At 32.0% G+C, this 14694-nt stretch overlaps 1 protein-coding gene across 1 annotated transcript; it reads right to left on the bottom strand.

Moving 5' to 3' along the window:
* Window positions 1-13738: 13738 nt before the first annotated feature.
* Window positions 13739-14329, bottom strand: LOC132272630 (protein FAR1-RELATED SEQUENCE 5-like). The gene has a single exon (XM_059773736.1). The coding sequence runs from the start codon at window positions 14327-14329 to the stop codon at window positions 13739-13741; it is 591 nt and encodes a 196-aa protein (XP_059629719.1).
* Between the last annotated feature and the right edge of the window lie 365 nt (window positions 14330-14694).

The following is a 14694-nucleotide window of genomic DNA, read 5'->3' as shown; positions in this document are numbered from 1 at the left end:
TATAACTAGAAAACAATGATAAATAAGAGTCGGGTCATACGCACCATCCGCTTCTTAATATATATGTGCTTTTGGAATGAATAAAATACCATTGATGAGTGGATTACATGTTTTCTTAATTCATTTGAGAGTATAGATGGTACAAGAGTTTCATGCTAATTAATTGTTTATTCATTTGTCAAAATGCACAAGGTGACCATTTTTATGGAGTATGAATCAGATTTTGATGTTATCCATGAAGGAAATACTACCAGGCAGAAATTTTTGAGGTAAACACAAATCACACTCTTTTTCTGTAGCAAGTTGTTGTGGTTATGGATTTTGTTTTCTTTATGAATTTGGTTATAGATTTGGTTGGTTGGATGAGTTTGGTTGTACGTAATCAATTGTTTTTTTTCCCTGAATGGGGATTTTTTTTTTTTTTTTTTTTTGTCATATATAAAGATCAATAAAAATATAATTACACGTTCACACCAAGCTCAAACCCAAAAACTGGAGTGGATAAAATCCACTAACAACCAACAACCTATTGTAAAGAACAGACCATTGAAACAACAACAAACCAAAAATCTAGTAAATAGAACTTAGCAGCCTAGAAAAGAACTTCAGCATCAAAGCATCTATAACTGAAACACATAACAACAAAAAAAGACAGCAATAGCAGCACCCTTAACGAAATGACATTATAACACAAACAGAGCAGCATCTTCTATGAATCAAACAGACAACTCTGATAGTCCTTCCTTTAAACTTAGACCTTCTCAATCCACACCATCTGGAAAGGCAACCATAAGATCAGCAAGAGCAACAAAAAAATAATTTTGAACCTCCCAAACAATTCCACTAGCAGCCACATAAACTAACTCCTCACACTCCACCATGCAGCACATCTTCTTTGCTTCACCAAAATTTGGAAAAATTAAGTGCCTTTATCACCCTTTTTTTGCTACTAAGCTCAAGTCATTGATTTCTGGATTAAAAAAAAAAAAAAAAAAATTAAAAAGTCATTGATTTCTTGGTATGTGGCAACTTGAGAGTCATGTAAAAAATTGTTTTTTGAAATATTTAAATTAATAGAAAAAAGAGTAAATGAAAAGTAGGTCCATTTCCTCTATTCCATCAACAACGATTTTTATTAAATGTTACTAATTGATCTCAATTTTTAGAAGTCTGAAGTTGATAGAATAGGAAAAATTTAATTAATAGACCTAAATATTGCCTAAACCTAATGAATATTTGTTGAACACAAATAATTATGAAGTTGTGAACTAAGAACCGTTTTGCATGAACAAATATAACAATTAATTTCTTTTAATTGTGAACGAATAACTTTTAACTATAAAACAATGATATATGAGACTTGGGTCATACGCACCATCTGCCTCTTAATATATCTGTGCTTTTGGAACGAATAGAACACCATTGATGAGTGGATTACATGTTTTCTTAATTTATTTGACAGTATATATGCTACAAAACTTTGATGCTAATTAATTGTTTGTTCATTTGTCCAAATGCACAAGGTAACCATTTATATGGAGTATGAACCAAATACAGCATTGTTGTGAGGGCATTTTTGGTATTAGATTGGTATTTCTGGTGCAATGAAGGACTCATAGGTTTTTGCAGAAACAAGCGGAGAACAGTTTTTGAGGCTGAATTTAATAACCTTATTCATGTGCTTTGGTCCTGAGATTTTGTGTGAAGTTGAACTGAGTATGTGAGAGTATATTCCTGAGTTGGCGCAGTTCAAAATACCTATTGTACCCTCTGAACTGAAGCACCACAGAAGCTTAAAAATATACCCTGAATTGAGCTGTTTTGCTACTGAAATCATATTACATTGTTGTATACCTGCTTGTGTATCTTGTATATTCATTTGACCAAGCTCAAATCACTGTGTTAAAGTTGTGGACGACATTCGTTGAAGGGTGTGTGGTGCATTCCAAGGATGTGATTGATAAACCTTGTGTTTTGGTGTTTTTACTCTTGTATTGAAGTTGAGCTAACAACTTTTGAATATCTTGCTATAATTCTTGTTATTTTCTATTGACCAAGGTTCTAGAAGTGTTACAAGTCTATGGAAGTGGAGTTTGGAAGCTATATTGCAAAGTTGACCTTTAAAGCTACAAAACTAGAGTTTGTTGGGGTTTTGGTTTAGGGTTTTTGCCTTTTGCGAGCTGATATTATATTTGCTTGCTTATCTATTTGAGAACATCATTCAAGCAAGTGTATTGGATTGATTTATATAAAACTTGGCGCACCTACCTTCCTTAAGAATTTTGGATAAATAGTGAAACAAGTACAGTTGATTAGTACCTAAGCTTGCACAAAAAAATAAGTTGTACATTCTCATATACTCAATTGCCTGGTGCTAATTTAGTTTCACACAACATTATATAGTCCAGCATTTTTTGGTATTCTAAATTACCACAATTGCATTTTTCTTTTCTTTTTAAAGACAAGGATATAATTGATATAATTTGATAAACTTATATATGTCATATCAAATAATTTATTTTGAACGACTTTAGGGTTTACTTGTGAGGGTTCTATTTATCCTTATATTTTGAGAGTATAATTTCGTTACTAGTTTATAGTAAATATCCCAATAAATTTGTAAGACAATTTCCAAGGCCCAAAGGAAAACAATCCAAATACAACTCTCAACTGATAATTTGTGCAAATACATATATATATATTTCATTCATCCTTAAATTTTTATATAAAAATTTCTTAATAATTTATATAAACATGCCAATAAATTTGTAAGACAATTACCAAAGCCCAAATGAAAATAATCGAAATACAACTCTCAAGTGATCCATTTATGCAAATACATATGTTCAATTTATCCTTATATTTTTATAGATAATTTCGTTACCAATTTATAGAAAACATCCCAATAAATTTGTAAAACAATTGCCAAGGCCCAAATGAAAATAATCGAAATACAACTCTCAAATGATCTATTTATACAAATACATATGTTCAATTTATCCTTATTTTTTTTAGATAATTTCATTACCAATTTATAGAAAATATCCCAATAAATTTGTAATACAATTTCCAAGGCCCAAAGGAAAATCATCCAAATATCTCTCAACTGATCCATTTATATAAATATATATGTTCAATTTAACCTTATATTTTTATACATAATTTCATTACCAATTTATAGAAAACATCCTAATAAATTTGTAATACAATTCCAAGACCCAAAGGAAAAGCATCCAAATATAACTCTCAACTGATCCATTTATGCAAATATATATGTATAACTTATATTGATAGTTATATAGGTATTATCGTTCATCATTTATAAGAAACATCCCAATCAATTTGTAAATTTGTTGATTTTAGGGTTTACTTCTCTGACGGTTATAATTGATATAATTTTATATAATTCTTGTTGGGTATAACCTGACAAGGACAACTATTCATATATATTGATAAACTTGTACAAAATATCGTTCCAAAGTTATAGGGAACATCCACATCATCCATGAGTGTAAAACCCATAAATTCATAATCACATCACAGGTGAAGAAAAATTATTACAATTAACAAAAAACATAAGGCTATCATAAAAAATCCAAACTTTGCTAACAGCTTCACATTTGCATTGCTGGCTTTGAGAAGTCTCATAGTTGAAGCTTACATTGGACTTTCAGAATTTAGATCCTCCACATCATCAACAAAAAAATTTATGTCTTCTCCTATGGACTAAGAAAATGGTGATTCATGTGAGTTAGTTGAAGTTGCACGTTGAACAATGTTGGTTGAAATAGGGTAACACCATTCCCAGAAGCCACAACGTTTGTGGCATTCTTTTGGACATACATAATAGAGCTTTCCTTTGTTTCTGCCTTCTTTCCCTGTGATTTTAACATCTGTCATATTATGTTCATCTCGACACCAACAAGTTTTATTCATATACCTTAAGTCTTGTAGGTGGTTGGGTAGAAGATGGCACCTAGAAGAAAAATATAAAACATAATGAGAAATTAATATGAATTTAATGGGCTGCAATATAAGTTGAGCATGAGTAGAAAAAACAGCGAAAAACAATGGAAAAAAAAAAAAAAAATGCCAGCAAAGAAAGAAGAAGATTGTCGATCCGCCATACACACATTCGTTGACATGAAACTTTTGCGACTTGCACTACTGTTGGATGAGGAAGCCATTGTATTTTTGTGATTACAGGTTCCAAGACCTGAGAAGGTGTATTTGACTAAGACGGTTCAACGATAAAGGTGGATGGCCCAGGAAATTAGGAATTGCAATGTAGGACAGTCCAAATTTATAGGGGTTGTATTTGTAACGTTACCAAAGTACCAAAATGGTCATTGACAGCTGCCACGCAACGGTGACCCATTTGGAGTTTTGTATTTCAAAACCTCATAATTTGATCAGTTGACAATTTAAACAAAATTTGGAATTTCTACATATACGTGGGGTTGCAGTATTTAGTGAGGATAGTAAGGACATATGGAAATTTTGATGAGTACTGAATAGAGTAGAGGCAAACAATAAGACAACCAAATACAAACAATAAGGCAAAATAAATATGTAGTCTTCGAAACCCTAATTCATTTTAACAACACCATAATTTTTAATATTGTATAATACATGACATTTATTTCACATAAACCATTCAAGGGCTTTTACTACGAATTTTATGATTCTATATAATTACTTGAAAGCTTTCCTTGCAACACCATGACATTGAAATCACACCAACAACAATGGCAAGTAATTACTTCTTCGTTAAGAATCCAGCATCGCTAGTTCATGTGGTTGCCTTCTTCACAACATTGAGGGATATGCTCAAAGAATCGACTATTGCAGCATTTCCCCTTTTGAATCACTGTAAGCATTTTTTCGCGCAGTTTTTAACGTTCTTCTGAGTTGTTCATTTGTCTATAGCACATTTAATAAATTAATTCCGGCCTCCTTATGTACTTCGTCTCCAAACAATAACGCAATACACATGACATATGTACACTCAAGTCCACCTCTACGCAAGAATGCCAACCCTTTGCTTTGATTATACACAATCCATTCAACCTACAACAACCACACAAACATATATTATGATTTACATTTCTAAAGGATTAATTTATGAAAATTAATATTTAATATAAAATGGTAGAAATCGTACAACACCCTTTATAAATCTTGCATCATTATTCCTACACTCAAAACAATGTTGTAAGTAGATACGCCTCTCTCCGATTATATGCTGTGGGCCCTCAGTTGCTAGTATTTGCTCTGCTACATCATAATGGTCCCATGAAGTGGTCCAAGATGCATTCCCAAGTTGTTGCATTTCCCTAAATAAATGAAATCTAAGAATGGTAAAAAACCAATAATGCATCAAAACTTCAAATGCAATATTTTACAAATAATTCACCACTCATACTTATCGTGGTAAGACTTGAAACATATGGCATCAATTCAGCCAACCACGTCATCAATCGTATTTTGCAACTTTATCTGTATAAGAGTTGTTCAATTTTTTTTTTTTTGTTTTTTTAGAGGAGTCTGATTTAAATACAAGTTAAATCTAACCGTCTAAATATGTAACCCTTCCTTTAAATGGTAACCCTTCCTTGAAATGGTAACCCTCCCTTTAAATGGTAACCCTTCCTCCATCTTGGAAACTTTAAATGGTAACCGCCATATATGTAATCCATTAAATGGTAACTGACAAAAATTCATTAACCAATCGATTCGCAATTAATTGTACACAGAATTATTCCTTCGCTTGATGCATGCATGTATTTCAAGAATATATCATTTTTCCAACCTTTAAATGGAAACTGCCACACTGACACCAATTCATTACCCATTCTACTTAATTAATTGTCTGTCATCTAAAAAACATATCATGATTCACATAATTCAGAAAATAAGAACCTGCGTAAACTCATGTTCTGAAAGTATCACACATAATGAAAGAGTTAATGCTTCATATATATGTAAGTTAACCGTTACTGCGGATTTATATTTTACATATTTGAAGAACTACAAAACAACCAAAGCCAAAGGACCTTAATGGCTCAGAGAGCCCAATAAAACAACCAACCATCTCCCCTATAACCCAACAAAACGGAGAGCACCATGAGTGAACCACATAATGATCGAAAGTAAGGATATAGTAGACATGGAACATCCCAATACATACTTAAACTTAGTAGATTATCACACACAAGAATAGCATGAGAGAACAATAGAACAGCCACAAAATGATCAATATTTAGGTTAGGAGGCGTTGGAGTCACTTGCTTCCCTCAGCACCTCCACTATGGCAGAGTCCGAATCGTCCTGGAAATCCCTCTCCAAACGGCGGATCCGACTTCTCATGGCGTGCCATAACCGCCAGACCTGATTTAGTTCAATAGATAGGTTATTCACTCTCATCAGTAAATACTTTGGATCAGGGATAAAATGATGGGGTGCTGAAGGAGGACGAGGAGGACGAGGAAGGTTCACTGGAGGAGGAGGAGGAGGGTTCACTCTTCTTCCTCTCCGGGGAGCGTGTGAGCCAAAACTACTTTAGGCCTGCTGCCTTGATGACATATTTGGTTGCCTGGTGGTTTTAGACGAGTTCGTGCTATTTATAGTAAAAACTAGGTCACTGTGGACCACATATTATATATGCTCCGTATTTGTTTGCCGTGAGAAGAGTAAGTTGCATTTAAAATATCAACTGCAATCTGGCATGGAGGGAGGAGGTTTCTTTAATGCAATAAATGAGAAGGTCAGTTGAAATTATTTGGATGTTATTGAAGTTTGACAGTAATGAAAGTTTTAGGTAGTTTATTAGAACGGGACATATTGTTTATTCCATGAAACTAGGTACAAACCAAGTTAGAAGGAAATGGTTCCATTCATAAGCAGAATAGAACAAATACATAAGACAAATAATTAGCATAAAAATAATTCGCATAAAAATATTAGAAGAAAAATATAAAAACAAAAAATAAATAGAATAAAAATAATTAGATGAAATACCCAAACAGTATATGGTTTACATAAATAGAAAAAACCCACCCAAACACAAGCTTCAAGTGACACTTGAAGATTGCACACACAAAAGGATTTTCTAACACACACAAACCAATATACTCTTTTCATATGCATAAATATTGTCTCATGCTCTCATGTTCATTTCATGGACTGACTGCAAGGCTATTTATAGCCAAAATTATACTTGGTGTCCAAGTATATTAGAAAGCTTTTTTTTGAAGCCAAATAGCAGTGGCTGGCCAAGAATAATTGTTGTTGCCCAAGAATTTTAAAGTTTCCTTTGGAAGCTTCGCCATTATACTGCATTTATGACATGGCAATACATTATTGCCATGTCATCAATGTATTTTCATTAGTGGATCACTTGAGAATTGTATTTGGATTTAATTACTTTGGGCCTTGGCAATTATCTTACAAATTTAAGGATATATAGAACATATTTATTTGCATAAATGAATCAGTTGAGAGTTATATTTGGATGATTTTCATTTGGGCCTTAGAAATTGTCTTACAAATTTAAGGATACATAGATTTGTAGAAAATGGTAATGAAATTATCGATAAAAATATAAGGATAATTTAACATATGTATTTGCATAAATGTATCAGTTAAGAGTTATATTTGAATGAGTTTCATTTCGGGCTTAGAAATTGTCTTACAAATTTATTGGGACAATTTCTATAAAATTGTAACGACATTCTCTATAAAAATATAAGGATAAATAAAACATATGTATTTGCATAAATGGATCAGATGAGAGTTATATTTGGATGATTTTCATTTAGGCCTTAGAAATTGTCTTACAAATTTATTGGGATGATATGTATAAACTGGTAACGAAATTCTCTATAAAAATATAAGGATAAATAGAACATATGTATTTGCATAAATGGATCAGTTGATAGTTATATTTGGATGAGTTTCATTTCGGCTTTGTAAATTGTCTTACAAATTTATTAGGACTGTTTATATAAAATTGTAACGACATTCTCTATAAAAATATAAAGATACATAGAACATATGTATTTGCATAAATGGATCAGTTAAGAGTTATATTTGGATAAGCTTCATTTCGGCCTTGTAAATTATCTTACAAATTTATTGGGACGATTTTTGTAAAACTGTAACGACATTCTCTATAAAAATATAAGGATAAATGGAACATATGTATTTGAATAAATGGATCAGTTGAGAGTTATATTTGGATGAGTTTCATTTCGGTCTTGGAAATTGTCTTACAAATTTATTGGGATGATTTCTATAAAATTGTAACGACATTCTCTATAAAAATATAAGGATAAATAGAACATATGTATTTGTGTAAATGAATTAGTTGAGAGTTATATTTAGATGATTTTCATTTGGGTCTTGAAAATTGTCTTACATATTTATTGGGATGATATGTATAAACTGGTAACGAAATTCTCTATAAAAATAGAAGGAAAATCGAACATATGTAATTAAATAAATAGATCAATTGAGAGTTATATTTAGATGATTTTCATTTGGGCCTTAGAAATTGTCTTACAAATTTATTGGGACGATATGTATAAAATGGTACGAAATTCTCTATAAAAATATAAGGATAAATAGACATATGTATTTGCATAAATGGATTAGTTGAGAGTTATATTTGGATAAGTTTCATTTCGGCCTTAAAAATTGTCTTACAAATTTAATGTGACGATTTCTATAAAATTGTAACGACATTCTCTATAAAAATATAAGGATAAATAGAACATATGTATTTACATAAATGGATCAAGAGAGTTATATTTGGATAATTTTCATTTGAGCCTTGGAAATTGTTTTACAAATTTATTAGGATGATATGTATAAACTGGTAACGAAATTCTCTATAAAAATAGGAGGATAAATAGAACATATGTATTTGCATAAATGGATCAGTTGAGAGTTATATTTGGAGATTTTCATTTGGGCCTTGGAGATTGTCTTATAAATTTATTGGGATGATATATATAAAATGATACGAAATTCTCTATAAAAATATAAGGATAAATAGAACATATGTATTTGCATAAATGGATTAGTTGAGAGTTATATTTAGATGCGTTTCATTTCGGCCTTGGAAATTGTCTTACAAATTTATTGGAACGATTTCTATAAAATTGTAACGACATTCTCCATAAAAATATAAGGATAAATATAACATGTGTATTTGCATAAATGGATCAGTTGAGAGTTATATTTGGATGATTTTCATTTGGGCCTTGGAAATTGTCTTACAAATTTATTAGGATGATATGTATAAACTGGTAACGAAATTCTCTATAAAAATAGGAGGATAAATGGAACATATGTATTTGCATAAATGGATTAATTGAGAGTTATATTTGGATGATTTTCATTTGGGCCTTGGAAATTGGCTTACAAATTTCTTGGGACGATATGTATAAAATGGTACGAAATTCTCTATAAAAATATAAGGATAAATAGAAAATATGTATTTGCATAAATAGATTAGTTGAGAGTTATATTTGGATGAGTTTTATTTCGGCCTTGTAAATTGTCTTACAAATTTATTGGGGCGATTTCTATAAAATTGTAGCGACATTCTCTATAAAAATATAAGGATAAATAGAACATATGTATTTGCATAAATAAATTAGTTGAGAGTTATATTTGGATGAGTTTCATTTCGGCCTTGAAAATTGTCTTACAAATTTATTGGGACGATTTCTATAAAATTGTAACGACATTCTCTATAAAAACATAAGGATAAATAGAACATATGTATTTGCATAAATGGATCAGTTGATAGTTATATTTTGATGATTTTCATTTGGGTCTTGGAAATTGTCTTACAAATTTATTGGGATGATATGTATAAACCGGTAACGAAATTCTCTATAAAAATAGATGGATAAATCTAACATATGTATTTGTATAAATGGATCAGTTGAGAGTTATATTTGAATGATTTTCATTTGGGCCTTAGAAATTGTCTAACAAATTTATTAGGATGATATATATAAAATGATACGAAATTCTCTATAAAAACATAAGGATAAATAGAACATATGTATTTGAATAAATAGATCAGTTGAGAGTTATATTTGGATGAGTTTCATTTCGGCCTTGAAAATTGTCTTACAAATTTATTAGGATGATTTCTATAAATTGGTAACGAAATTCATAATAAAAATATAAAGATAAATATAACATATGTATTTGCATAAATGGATCAATTGAGAGTTGTATTTGGATTGTTTTCCTTTAGGGCTTCGACATTGTCTTACAATTATTCGATAAATTATGAACGAAAATATGAATATAATTATTCGATATACTTTATATATATATTTGCATAAATTGATACCTTGAGAGTTAGATTCCGATTCTATTAGTTTGGGCTTCGCAAATTATCTTACAAATTTATTACGATGCTTCCCATTAATTATAATGAATATATGTATGTAAGTATTAGGATAGGTGTTACATATGTATTTGCATACGTGGATGACATTGTTGTTGCATTTGTATTCTATTAATTTAGCCCTTGCAAATTTTTTCAATGCATTTGCCTCAATTCAAATACTTAACTCACACTCATATGTCAAGAATTAACATTTCATAATAAATGATCAAAACCACTTATTATGCATTTTCATAATACAAAAAATTATACAAATTTACCCCCCCCCCCCCCAAATTGTTATAAAAGCCAACAACAATTAAGTAGAGTTAAATAAACAACATTATAAAAATAATGTGAAATACATTATGTAATGATTGTCAAGTATGAAAGAGTCGTTGAATTGGTCGGTCCATCTCCACAATTGGCATTTGGGACATTCGTCTGACACTCGATTCGCAATTGTTTAACTCTGTTATTTTTTAATATGATCATGCCACAAAATGCAATCAAATTAGATACTATCACAACACAGAAGAAAATTCAAAAAAAAAATATATATACTGGTATGAATTGTGTTGATGAGGACAACTATGTACCTTATCACTTCTGAAACCATCATTGAAGCAATCATCATGAGAATAATTGGTATTGGAATTGCATGAATCAGCAACACAAGTCTACAATATTTTATATTTTTCCTTCTATATTATAAACAATCAATTAAATAATTATGCAACTTTGTATATTGCAATTTATATGTTGGTTCCATCTTAACAGCAAACTTGCCTGGCTAGTTAATGGAGTACTTACTTCACCAGGTGGTTGCCAAAACCTTGTCTGATGCATTACACGTTGTGGTGGCGCCACATAACTTTCTTCATTGAGAAATTCAGCTGGAATTTCACAACCTTACAAAATAAATGTTGTAAAACATTTGACTAGAGATTAACTTGTAACCATAATGAACATGCTAAGCAGCATGGGAAGCTGCGCGACAGAAAATTGAAGAGGTAGATTAGGCTGGCTTATGTTGGAGTGGGGGTAGACCTAGATGGTCTATTCATTCAATCTTAGTTATGCAAAAAGTAGTTATTACTCATGAATTCTTCCAACAACGACCATTTGCATTGCCAGCAAGGTGTAACCTATGTTATAAACAAGTTCAAACAGATTACATGATAAGATTACAAGAGCAACTAAGGATCTAGCTAAATGTAATTTATGGGAGGTTTTAGATATGATGGGAGTTAATCTCCAAGATATTTTGTAACTTTCCATTGCTTACTAGTTTAGGTGTTTGAGAGGGAACTATGTTTTGTTTTAATGAGGGTATGCCCTCATTTGTCTCCATATATTATTTGTTTATATTAAATACACTCCTATCATTTTGGGGGAAAAAAAAAAAAAAAAAAACATGTTAAGCAATGTGCTAAAAATTGTTATGCAACAATACTTACATTCATTAACACGTGGTGGGGGATTGTTCCACTATGACTGCTGCCACCTACCTCTCCGGATTGAAGGGCTTCATTGCAATTCTACAACACAATTATGAAAATTATTGCGTATGCATAATTTAATACACATAACTGGTATTACTTATGAAACTACTTGGAAAACAATAAAGGGATAAAAGTATCTCAAGTTGAACTGTTCGTTTCATTGATTTCGTCTTATTACAACTCTTTAGCTCCATGGTCGGTTTTAACCTCTTAAATTTTCCTTTCCGTGTATCTTTACATTTGAGGCCATTGGGGATTTTGTCACTATTTTTGTTGCTCCCGAAATATTGGTATTTGCCTTTACTACCACTATAAATTACATTTCTCTTAGCAAACCTACGCCTACAACTTGATTGGGCAATTTTTTTCCACTCCATGGCTTTCACTAACAAATCATTGTATCTGTCCTTATCCTGCGATATAATGGGCGAAATTTCTGTCAGAATATGACAAAGTACCTTGTGCCGTCTCCTAACCTCGAGTTTTGGATCAGCATCGGCAATCACTTCACCGGCAAGATTTTCTTCCAAGCTGCCATCTTTAGCATTTCTAGTCCACCTTCTTAGTATATATCAACGAGGAAATGTATTACCGAACATTGAGTCCTTTAGGATTTTCAAACTATGCCTGCATATAATACCTTCCCTTTCAAATTTACAATAAGAACATAACAATTCATCTTCTAATGTCCTCATCACGTTGCGTTGCATTCCATTCTCACCAAAAACTTTGTAAACACAGCCTCCGTTGCCATCAATGGGATTGCAACCAATGATCCTCTGACTGGCACTAGCTACTAAGAACTCCTCCTGAAAAATATTAAATATAACCTTTGTGTACAGGTTTGCCGCCTCTACTAATATGTTACAGTTTGTTTTTAATTGAGGTAGATTGTGGAGCAACCCATACTCGGCTACATATTCCTTGTAACGTTTGTCGGACAACAGCCTTTCAAAGTGTGTGAAGAAATTTGGAAGAATCAGTTGCCTGGATAAGTATGTCTTCAAGCAACCATTGAAGCTTTTACTCAATTGTGTGCTATGCATACCCGCGGACCAAGTATGTTTAATAAATGCCATAGCCCATCTATGTTTCAAACCTAACAGATTTGTTAGTCACGTGTTACCAACAACACCATATTCGGTTATCATTAAATTCCATTCCCTGGTAAATTCTTCCTCCTCCTTAATTCGAAACATTAATTTTGATAACACCTTCTTAAAGCCTTGCAGACGTCTAAACAAAAACCCTACATGTTTCTGTGCATTTTGCATTAGGTGCCAAACACACAGATAATGTTTAGTCCCTGGCATCACCTACAAAATTATTTTCTTTAATATAACTACGTAATAACATGTACCACTGCCAACTACACAATGCAAAAGGAATTGCAAAGAGTGGAGATCTAAATTGAAATCACCTGCGCCAATACCTTTCCCATTGCAGCATCTTGATCAGTGAAGATCGTCTTTGGTGCTTTATCGGACATTGCTTTCAAAAATGTTTTAAATAACCAAACAAACGACTCTGCAGTCTCGTCATACATGAACGCTGCTCCAAACACAGCGATCTCCCGGTGATGATTCAACCCCAAGAAACTTCCAAATGGACGGTTGCCATGTACAACTTTGTATGTTGTGTTAAACCTTACAACATCTCCAAAATTGCAATAATCAACTATCATTTTTAAATCAGCCCATAATATGTTAGTGATCATTTGATCACTATCCAATTGGAATGCATAAAAGAAAGATGGATCTTCACAAGACTGAGTCTCAAAATAATTCATTAGCCCTGCTGCCTCTCCATATTCAAGCTCAATTTATCTTCGGGCCCTTATATGGTTTAGCAAATCCAACTTCATGTACCCAACTGATTCTTTTCCACCAGCTTGCCGTCCCATCAACTCATATGAATTACGAGGGCTTATTCTTGAATCAAAAGCCAAATCCAAATCAATGGCTTGAACGCGGCTAATTATACGCTGGGACGGCAGCATGTGCATGCATTCATCAATCATCAATGGATGGTTATGGCTTTCAACAAATTTTGTAACTTCCAACTTATGCGTATACTTGGAAACTTGTATAAGTATTCGAGCAAGGCAACCAGTTTGTGTTTCGGCCTTGGGAGTCTTTGTATTACTGTCCCGAATGTCATCACCCCTGAAAGCCTCCTTGCAGCATGTTAACAATCTTGATGACAGTTTACCAGTCTTCTTGCTCTTATTAAAATACTCTTTGCGGATGCTAAAACCAACTCGACCGGCATATGAATTATAGAAATCATATGCCTCTTCCTCAGTTTCAAACTTCATACCTATTCTTGGTTTCCATTCTACGATGCCTGCCCTTGTAATAGGAGCATTTTCTATATATGTGGTGTCTTCGATGTTATTTAATACCACTTCCATTCTAGTAATTCAAATTAGAAACCTACAATATATTTTTAAAAAAAAACATTTGAACGAAGGGCTGTGTTGCAGGTATGGATTATTAATTGGTAATATTTTCTGACTTATTAACATTATTCAAGATAGTATAATATATCAGGGAACCAACTTCCTCAACTGCACATATTTTAATTTTGATACGAATAACAAAATAAATGATTTCTTTAACTTTTTTTCAACTCAAACATGCACTTCCAACATTTTTGGGCCATCTATTTTCATAAAAATTATAACTATGTTCAATTATTCATTTAACTTTTTCCAAATGAAACATGGACTTGCAAACTTTTTTCGGCTTATTTTGAGAAACATTACAACCATGTTAA

The sequence above is a fragment of the Cornus florida genome, unplaced genomic scaffold, assembly GCF_030987335.1.
Source record: "Cornus florida cultivar Cherokee Brave unplaced genomic scaffold, ASM3098733v1 CherokeeBrave_3.0.0_Hap2_Chr09, whole genome shotgun sequence".
Classification (NCBI taxonomy): domain Eukaryota; kingdom Viridiplantae; phylum Streptophyta; class Magnoliopsida; order Cornales; family Cornaceae; genus Cornus; species Cornus florida.
The sequence above is the reverse complement of the archived record's forward strand: the minus strand, read 5'-3'. Positions and strand labels throughout refer to the sequence as shown.

Coding starts and splice junctions, on each gene's coding strand:
- LOC132272630 (XM_059773736.1), bottom strand. CDS start 14,329: ATGGAAGTGGTATTAAATAACATCGAAGACACCACATATATAGAAAAT.